At 41.0% G+C, this 10,250-nt stretch overlaps 2 protein-coding genes across 2 annotated transcripts in view; both read right to left on the bottom strand.

Annotated features, from left to right (window-relative positions):
- Nucleotides 1–307: 307 nt before the first annotated feature.
- tmem115 (transmembrane protein 115) lies at nucleotides 308–6,608 on the bottom strand. Its single transcript, XM_008318752.3, has 3 exons — nucleotides 4,727–6,608; nucleotides 3,653–4,017; nucleotides 308–2,873 (listed from the first exon to the last, which is right to left on the bottom strand). The coding sequence occupies exons 1-3, from the start codon at nucleotides 5,216–5,218 to the stop codon at nucleotides 2,579–2,581; spliced, it is 1,152 nt and encodes a 383-aa protein (XP_008316974.1). The 5' UTR covers nucleotides 5,219–6,608; the 3' UTR covers nucleotides 308–2,578.
- A 2,835-nt stretch (nucleotides 6,609–9,443) lies between these two features.
- LOC103385032 (helicase ARIP4-like) overlaps nucleotides 9,444–10,250 on the bottom strand; it is a 45,359-nt gene continuing 44,552 nt past the window's right edge. The window contains exon 24 of the mRNA XM_025059124.1: nucleotides 9,444–10,247. Coding sequence (XP_024914892.1) covers nucleotides 9,715–10,247 — 533 coding nt within the window. The 3' untranslated portion in view covers nucleotides 9,444–9,714. The remainder of the gene's footprint in view (nucleotides 10,248–10,250) is intronic.

Genomic DNA, 10,250 nt, shown 5'->3' on the forward strand with positions numbered 1-10,250 from the left:
TACTGTTTTTTTCTAGAAGGGTGTTAAAAGAAAAATAGACCTCAACACAATTAACCAAGCCCGCACTAAAACCTCTGAGATATGTGACTGGATCTCAACATTTTTTATAGTAAAGTTTGAAATATGTGTAATTGGCAGTCTTGTTCCATTTGTTAATGTTTAAACTGATACATCTGCCAACAGAAACACAAAGAAAAAGGAAGTCGGAACAAGACAAAACACAGAGACTTTCATCACACTATGGCTTTTCACTTTCCCAGAACAACACGCCATTAGGTTAAAAACAATCTCCAAACATGAAGACAAATTTGAGTAACTTTTTTTTTAATTGGAATTTGTACAACTTAAGATTCATGTTGTAATTTAAGTAGTACAGTATTGCAGTTTACGTATACAGCAGGAGGGGTTTTGGTTTATTTGATACTCCAGTCTGTATTAACTCAATTACAGAAGTTGAACTGGTTTTGGTCATGTTGTCGTCAGTGGTCACTGAACACTCACTTACACATTACAAAATTAAATAATCTATAAGGCATCTCCTGGATTGTCTCCCATACAAACGTAACAGGTTGTTAGTTAGAACAGGGATTTGAACCACAATACATCCATCTTTAACATGTAATGGTCAATGTCTTAATTAAAACCAATCACTTTGTGGTTTCTGAAAATTCTGCTTCCCAGTCCTCTGTGAGTAAATCATCTGTTAAATATCCCTGTCCATAACAAAGACCATAAATCATCTTCTACATTTGTCTTTCAAATGCAGTCGCCTGTAGAGTGACAGGCAGCAGCAGGATGTAATGAGTTTCTTCTACCAGAAAAAAAAGACCAAAGACTTAATCAGCATTAAAAGGATGAAAGATGGTTTCAACATCCCATTTTTAAACCATTTAATGTGTGCATCAAAACCAGACAGTTTCCTTCCCTTCGAACCGGACATTTTCAATTAATGTAAAGACATTTCCAACTTTATAATCACAATTTAAAAAGCTTTACACGTCAGTTTGCAACCACTCTAATTGCAACATCCATAGTAATTTATTAGGTGCGACCGACCTAATCAATAAAGACAAATAGGGATTGCACTGAATGGATTGCTAACGTAATCAAATGCGAATGGTACAGCGACTGTCACTGAAACAAATCTCTCACTGATATTTCTGTCTCCAAGGAGTTTATGAATAATAATTTTGAATATTTAAAAGAAGTTCAAGCACCCTTTAACACCCCAAGGAATTCACTCACCACCACCCTCAGTTTACCACTCTCTACACATAAAAAACCATACAAGAAATGTGACCCAGGAACCTGCAGCACAAATCAGTGCTGGAATCTTCTTTCCATTCGATCACCAATCTTCATGACTCAGTGTGTGACGCAACACAATCTTTATGTCAACATCTCACTGTGATTTCACTCTTTAAATAAAAAAAAAAAAAAAAAAAAAAAAAAACAAACACAAAAGTCTGCTCATACCCAACCAAGCTATCATCTAACCTTCAACAGCATCTTTCTGCATTTGTAATGGTTTCAAATGACCAATACAATCCCAACAAACACATCCTTCACTGCTCTGCAATCAGATTAACTAGAGAGTGATTTCTGATTCATGTTGTTTACACCCTTATGTGGAAGTGCAACATGGTACAGGTTTTAAAATGAATCGTTAAAAATGTAATAATAAACCCAGGAGTAATCCAAAAGGTAATCCCAGCATCTGTTTGAAAACAACACCAATCACACGTTTCTCTGTTAATGCACAGACACAGAGCTTCTTGGTTTTGTTGATTTTCTTCAGTCGTTAACAGACTTAAGGAGGAAAATGAAAAACAGCTCCTCTGTGAGAACTTCAGGAATTAAAACAATGGGTAGAGTCAGTTCTTCTGCTGTTCAACTGACAAACCTGCCAGCAGATGAGCCTGGTTTGGATTTTCCTTTTTCTTCCACCTGGCACTTTGAGTTTGGACATAGAGTTCATCAAAAGGTCAGCCCTGCAGCCGATTCCTTTCTCTGGTCCACATGCTTTTCTCATGTTAAGCACTAAAAGTCTGCTTTTCACCCAGAATAGAACGATTTTAGAACATGAGTGTTTGTCTCTTACAATCTTCTCTCAGCAGTCAATCAGCAAACGATTGCTGCTGCTCTGTGAAAAAAAAACAAAAAACAAATATTGTACACCCATGTTGTTATTTACTTAGAAAACCAAGAGAAAGCGACATGAAGCATGTGACAGGGTTCCAAGTCAGAAATATAGATGGACCAGAGAGAATGTATGGACAGCTTTCCTTGTTTGCAGAATGCATGAGAAGAACTAAGCGTTGTTGAGCAATTCGTTTACCAGAACTGGACCTGGAGTGACAGCACTGTACAGGTGCCACATCTCTGGGCTTCACAATGAAATCGACAGAAGAGTTGTGGGTACACTGCTGCGTTGTTTAAACTCTTCAGAGACTTGTGTGTGTGTTACGGAGCATATACCTAATCACTTATTACATTAGTATACTGGCTACGGACACCGACTGCCGGCATCTGCCAGTGACAATGCACATCGTCCGCACACCTCAGGACGTTCTGAAGGTTAGGATCTAGAAGGTGCATCCTCAAAGCTGATAATGCTGGATTCTGGGTGTTGTGCTCCACCGGCTGAAGACGCTCCGCTGCTCTGAGACATCGAGGACAAAGACGCGGAGACACCCATGGATCCTCCCGCTGGTCTCATCATGGAGGAGAGGTCACGCCCACCCGAAAGCAGAGGCTGTGTATCAGTTCTGACCTCATCCTCGTCATCATCTTCCTCGTCGTCCATGCTGGGCCACGCACTCTGGTCCTCCACACGCTTTAGACGCTCGTTCAGCGCTTTGAGGGCCAGTTGTCTGGGAAAGAGGGACGAGACAGTTGGTCAGCATCAGTTCCTGGTGAAGCTATGTAACAACTGTGTAACAGCTGTGTAACAACATGCTGTACTGTTAATGTCATTTTAACCCTTTGTATCAAAATTAGTAAAGCAATTTTGACTTGTGTTTTACTTGTACTTTGTCTCCCTTGTTTTTTTCTCATTGTTGTCAGAACTTGACCGCTTTAACTGAGAGGTGTGTATCTGTTCCTATGGTATCACTAAGGAAACATCAGTAGTGAACCCTGTCCCCCATCTATACATACAGACTATTGTCCAGGCAACACTCATTAATTCAGATTTAAAAGTACAAGGGCCATCCCACCGCTCCACATAAACAATGTTTTCTCATGTTTAGGAGTGATTATTTGATTTAGCATGATTAATCGTGATTGATTAAGATCAAAATAAATCATGATTAATTGAGAGCTACCCTTTAATAATAACAATAAAAGTAACAATTAATGAACAACACTAACATTTTTACATTTTAGGCTTTACTTTTTTCCATTCTTAGTCAATTGGGTGCATCCATTCACTAAGACAAATTCCCAATGTGTGTAAATGTACTTGGCATTAAAAAAAAGAACAATAGATCATTTAAAACTTCTATCATGATTCATCTAGAGCTATCCTCTGATAAACAGATCAAAACTATTGGTCGTTTGACAGCGCTAATCTGAACAAAACATGCATCAACGATGTAGACTTGATTTATCTACATCATTTAGTGTATAGTATTTAACTGATCTGACTCACCTCCTCCTCTCTGCATCCTGTGGGTCTGTCCCAGGCAGACTGATAGTGATGGAGGAGGGTGCTCCGACGTCGTACCTCTTCACCATCTTCCTGCACAGCTTCATCTTTACTAGGGCGGAGTGGACCAGCCCTGCCAGCAATCCCACAACCGGCTGAAGAGCCTCAGGGAAGAAACTTGCAAAGGCAAAGTGATCTGACATGTCGCCACGACCCCGGCTGTGCCTCTGGTAGAAGCGCAGGTAGACCCAGCCGGAAAGGGCACCGTAGCTGTACGCAGCCAGAGGGGCAGAGCTGTCAAGCAGCCCAGAGAGGCGCAATAAGGCCAGGAGGAGAAGCACCAAGGCTGGAGCTGCTTTGAGTCTCACCTAAGAAAGAAGAAACAGAAACCGCCATGGTGAAGGTGGAAGATTAAACATGAAGTTATTGTGGCATATGTTTGAGCGTTAAATGTTTAATGACTGGAAAAGAACATAAATAATTACTTCTGTTTCTAATGACTGAAGGCTAATGTGTGTTCTCCTACATACAGTACATAACAGGCAAAGGTTAAATGTTGGGTAACAAACTACAACTACTACTTGCTACTACTTCAACACTAATCCAATGCTGTAGCTTTAAATACTTTTTGAATGCCTCAGTCATCATGCCTGACTGTTTCAGTCCAATCATAAAATTAAGTCATCACACCTGCAGGAAAAACACCTTCAATTGTTTGCTTAATGACTAATCACCATCAACACACACTTGTTCAGTCCATTTCTATGACAGTCCCTAAACAGAATAATTTCATCCTAAATAATCAGTGCTTGTAAAACAGTCTCAAACACATTATCTTGTAATATGGAAAAATTTAAAAAGGAACATTCAACAAAGCTTTTTATATCTGTCCATTATTTGACAATTAGTATAGGCAAATATTTGTTTTCAGTCCTGTTCTCAAAACTAGTGACTCCACTGTTGTTTCTTGTTATACTACATTCTCTGTTTAACTGTGCTGTCATCTGGCTTTACAAGAAAAGTATACCAAGTGAAAAAAACAAGTGCTGAATGCAGCACAGAAATTGTTAGCCTCACCTGTGGCACTCTCAGCACTGTTGTATCACCCATGGTTTGCTTCAGTGCCACCAGGACACCTCCGAGAAACCCAGCTGCTCCATGGACACGCACACCAAACAAGAAGCCCAGGTCAAATGTGGCCACATAAGTTAGGAGGTACGACAGTCCTGACAGGATGCCTGCCGATACATTTACCACTGCAAAAAAGATCAGAAGTTCCAAAGCACCCCACAAAGGCTCCAGGAGGCGCCCACAGGCCAGGACTGTCCCCACGTTGGCTGCTACACCCCACACATGTTGCTCCACCACTCCGTGGGTCACAAGTGTCCATACCCAGAAATTGGGTGGAAAAAGAAATCCTGGTGTCACCCCCAGTGTATACGGAGTGTCAACAGGCCATGACAGCAAATAGAGGAGAACCACCACAGCACTTATACTCTTTACCACCACACTAGTGCTGGCAAGAGCAGCCAGGAAGTGCTGCCGTGCCACTGGAAGGTAACGATTCATGATGGTCCCTGGTTTATTTTGGAGCAGATCTGCTCAAAAGTAGATCTGTAAGTTCGGGTGCAGCAGTTGAAGAAGGCTGATGAGTGATTAATTACACAAAGCAGAACGGGGGACACCCGATGGTGACAGTGAAGTCCACACCCCTCTTTTAGCCGTCATCCGGGACAGTGAGCTGAACTGGACAGTGAGAATGGCATTAAAACTCAGGAAATACCTCTTTGGATTTTGTTTTAATCGGTGTCTGTTTTTCTTAGTAAAACAGGGAAAGGTCAGAGGAGATAAATGACTGCTGTTGCTTCTTCTAGCCCAGTGAGGTAATAACAAACTTTGCGCAGCAGTCGATAAGACTTCAGATGTGATCACCTTGGCTGGAAAACCCTCTGATCGGGTTGTCGAGCTAAAGACGGGCAGACAGTAGACAATAAGAGCGACAATCAACAATAAAAGAACAAATGTCAACACTACCAGCGGCCCGTACACCGGAGTGGAGCTTCTTCAGAAGATCTCAGCTGGTTTAGCTTGTAAACACATTAAGGGGAGCTAATGTTAGCAAGCTGTCAAACTCCACTCCTCTCGCCTTTCGTTGATTTATGCCAGGGAACAGTAAGCAGCAGCTGCGGCAGCAGCACAACTTCCGTCTGCTTGTGAATGGAGAAGCTCACTCGTTCCGACAAATACGATGAAAAAACTCAATCATCGGAGATCCTGTTTGGTGTTGGTTATTCCCGGGCCAGCCCAATGATTTCCCGTAGTTAGCAACAGGCCTCCGAAAACAATGTTACACACGTTGACAAAGCAAACACGGAGACGGTCGGAGATTCACAGAACTACTCCTGTGACTTTCATTGTTCCTTTCCGCTTCCAGCACAGGTCAGCGCGACGTTTCTGTTATCGCTTCTCCTTCTTCTTCTTCGCCTCCACCACCTCCTCCTCTCAGAAACAGCATTAGCACTCGGCTACTGTGCTGCGCTGTCTGGCAGCGACTTCTTCTGTGGCTTCTTACCGACAGTTGGCCTCCTGAGTGTTGCATCACTGCCACCTTCCGGGTTTATTATCCATCGACTCCTGTTGCTTCACAGTCAAACCGAAAATTCCAGCAATTTTCAGGGATGGAAAAAATAGATTCAGAATCCATCATTTGATGTCTCCGATAAATAGATTAAACCCAATCTGTTGCAGTCAATTATAAATTACATTTTAATCCTTTTTGCCTCCGCCACTACCATCAACGGTCAGTAAAAAGAAGAAAACGCATAGTCACGTTCTACACAAGAGCATGCTGGGAAACAGAGTTCTATCGCTACTAGCCACTCCATCATCGATACAGAGTACTTCAACAAACACCGTATGAGATTTAGAAATATTTTGCGATAAAGTGACTTTGCAATGCCTATTTACCACATCCACCTTGTAATATGCAGATGTAAGCAATCCTAAAATGCATATTAAATTTTGTTGGCAGTGGAGGAACACAAAGCAGTTGTAATCCAACATGGCACCTTCCACCAAGAAGCACTGCCTCAGTAGGAACAGAAAACGTATATTTACTTAAATTCTAAACTTTTAGTAAGATTTTTGATCTACTTTTAAAATGTATTGGGCCCATATAGGCCAATATTCTCCCAGAAAGCACTCTGAGCCTCTGTGACCATTCACTAGGTTTTATGATGAGTTCATGCTTTTTTCATCTTTCTGTGCTCACTGAATTCCAGATTTTTAATAAGCATTCCAACTCTTTGGTAAATGTGAAATTTATGATGTATTGATTTTTATAGTGGTTGGTGTATGAAATTTATTCATGTTCATGAAAGATTCAGTATTTTATTATGTGCATGCTGATATGTTTTGGGTAGAACCAAGGCGCTTTGTTCAAACAGATGTTAACATATACAAGTAAATTCAACAAAGTGGTATTCTGAGCATGTTTCTCTTTATTTACAAACTTCAAAAAAAAAAACAAACAAAAAAAACAAACAAACAAACAAACAAAACAAAAACAGAGTAAATTAATCTAACGTCATACACATTATCTATTAAACTACACAACAGGCTTTGACCAGAGCCATTCCTCAAAGACAGCAGCTATAATCCTCTCTGCCAAAATGGAATTCAGACAAACAGCTCAGCTCATCTGGCCGAATCAATTTGTATAAATAAATATATGTAAATTCAAGTACAAGCCGTGACGTAAAAGAGCAACAGCGCAGCAGCCACTGAGCTTACAAACAAAAAGTTCGACTCAGGGAAAACCCTCGGTCAGTTTTCCATCATCGTGACAATGCGGATGTCTCAGGTGATATGGTCTACAACAAGAAAACGTACAAAAAAGCACTTGGTTTCATCGTTTTTTAAATGAGTGATTGGACAGACCCATTTGAACAGATTTGATTAACATGCGCACAAATGGCTCATTTACTTATAATACATATTCAAAAAAGCCACCAAAGAATCTTACAATCTGTTGTAACAACAATAGAAATATGACCACGCAAAGAAAAGGAACCAAAAACGGAACAAAAAGTTGTAGAAAAATAAAAATGAATAAATATGCAGAGTTATAAATAAATTAATTTGGTAAATTTAAACATTGTAAAAAGAAAGGAACACAAATGAAACAGAAGTAAACCAATAACTGCCGTATGCTGAACAAAAACATGAAAGGACAGACCTTGATTCACTGATATTTAAAGAGTTTTGATTTAGTTCAGAGAGGGTGATTTTTATTTTATTAAAGCTCCTCCTTTTGGCATTCTGGAGATTTTCTACATCAATAAATACCTAATTCATTATTAATAGGAGCATACGGAACTGCAAATGTTGGTCTAAAGAGAACTTGGTCACATGATGAGGCATTTCTTTCTCATAACTTAACAGGTGTACAGATTTGTGTCTCTTTAACAGTGCAGTGTAGTACAGTGTTAACAGTGGGCTCGTGCTGATGTACCGGTGGATACGTCGGCCCAGACTGTGGCTGTGGCTGTGGCTGAGTGTGTGTTGCTGTGGTGGACGTTTCATTACTTACAGCTTTATTTGGTCTCTTTAGACACATTTCTCCTTCACACAGGTCGCCAATGTTTTTGTGCATTTTTATTTTCTATTTGTTTGGCAAAGCTACAGCCCACCTCTCTGTCTGTCAAAAACCAATTTGGTCTTAACTCAGGTCATGTAACTGGATGAGACAGTGAAAGAAAGAAACGTAATCCACGTTAGTTCTAGCCACCAAACCAAGCAACACAGTTTTTACAATTTTCTCAGTTCTTTGAAGAAAGACATTCCTTTTGTTACCTACAAAAACACAACATGTAAAGGAACAGCAAAAACATTTGGGGCTACAAGCTTATTTCCTCTGGGGTACATATGTATAGGCTTGAGTGAGTGTTTTGCATTGTTTTCCTCTAGGCTACAGTAAGACTGTGGGTGAGATTCAGAGAGTCGTAGTGACTCTCCGTCTCTCTTTACCTCTCCTTTCTCACAGTTCACATTCAGAAAGATGGAGGCAAAAAGGCAAACTGTTGTTTTAGTTCTCCGCTACGAGGAGGACACCTCACGTTAACAGTATTTTTCTACTTTTTACCTGGTTCTTTGTAGGCAACTCTTTTGTTTTCTCAAAATATAAAATTAGACATCACATCGAGTACACGCATAATAAAAAAGGAAAACTCAGATCTTCCCACGTCTGATGTTTTTTTCAAAAAGGCCTAGTTCACAAAGGCATTTGATTAGGAATACATTCTTACATTGGAGTTTTACCTCAAATGCTTCATCAATATTTCAAGATGACCCATAGCTTTTTTCTTCTTCTTAAGATCGATGATGTACAATACCCCTGTCCTGGCAGTGAATTATTGACTTTTACCCATAGCATTCTCAAATATTCAGTAGTAACATTTGACATGAGACAAATGGTACAATTTCCATTACCGATATTAACACCAGACTACTAGCTATAACTCAACTACTCATCATTTTTTAATGATTACATCCCAACATTTAATTAGCTTAAAAATGCAAAAAAGTTGTTTTGACATCTCATGGAGCTGCAGAACTAGAATCTCATAAGTTGACAGGACAACTAATGGCCAAGTGTGGTAACTGCAGCTCTACCCTCAGCAGTGCTGAATCCAGTGATTAGTATTTCAATGCCACTATTGAAAAATACAAACAAACCTGGAAGCCCAACGTCTTCTTATTTCCATTTTCTTCTTTTTTTTTTTTTTCCCCTCAGTTTTTTTTTTCCCTCAGGTTTCGTCGTATGATCGTCATCATCAAAAGCTGTTGCTCCAACTTCAGTCAGTTTTTAGTCTTCACTTGCACTGTCTTCCAAGGCAGATGACCATTTTAGCAAGGACTCACTTCTCACCAGTTCACTGCATTCAGGTATTTCCCTCACATTCATAGGCCAATCAAAGCCCGTGCTCTGACAAATAGGATGACATCCCATTGTAACGATGTTTTAATTAAACCAAGCTTACCCAAAGAACGATATAATGAGGCCATCACTTTCCCATCACCTCAACTACATCATCATCAGAGCTGCTGGAGCTACGGACGTTCCCGCCGTTTACCACCAGAGGGCCACAATGGCCATCTGACTGTGCTGAAGAGGAGAAAGAGGAAGGAGAAGATGAGGAAGAGGTGGAGGCTGCAGCGGGGGGATACTGGGGCAGGAAGCTGGCCCCACCAGGCCCAGGAGTGGCAGCAGATCCTGGGAGCCCACCTGGAAGCATGGTACCTGCGTAGAGACTGGCCAGAGACTGGCTGTAAGAAAGGGGAAAGCCTGGTGGCAGCATTCCGGCCATGCCAGCAAAGCTGCGATTGAGCATGAATGGAGGCAGGGCACTAGAAAGCAAACTGGCAGCCTTCACTGCTGCAGAGGATGGCACAGCAGGGGTCGTAGTCACTGTAGAGGAAGTGGATGAGGAGGTGGGAGAAGGAGGATTGCTGCTCCCGTCCATGCTGAACAGATCTTCACACCTGTATCCAGGAGTACCCAGCTGGGTGTGGGGTGGCTGAAAATAAGGCGAACCAGCTC

This window comes from Cynoglossus semilaevis, chromosome 10 (assembly GCF_000523025.1).
Source record: "Cynoglossus semilaevis isolate Cse_v1.0 chromosome 10, Cse_v1.0, whole genome shotgun sequence".
NCBI lineage: Eukaryota > Metazoa > Chordata > Actinopteri > Pleuronectiformes > Cynoglossidae > Cynoglossus > Cynoglossus semilaevis.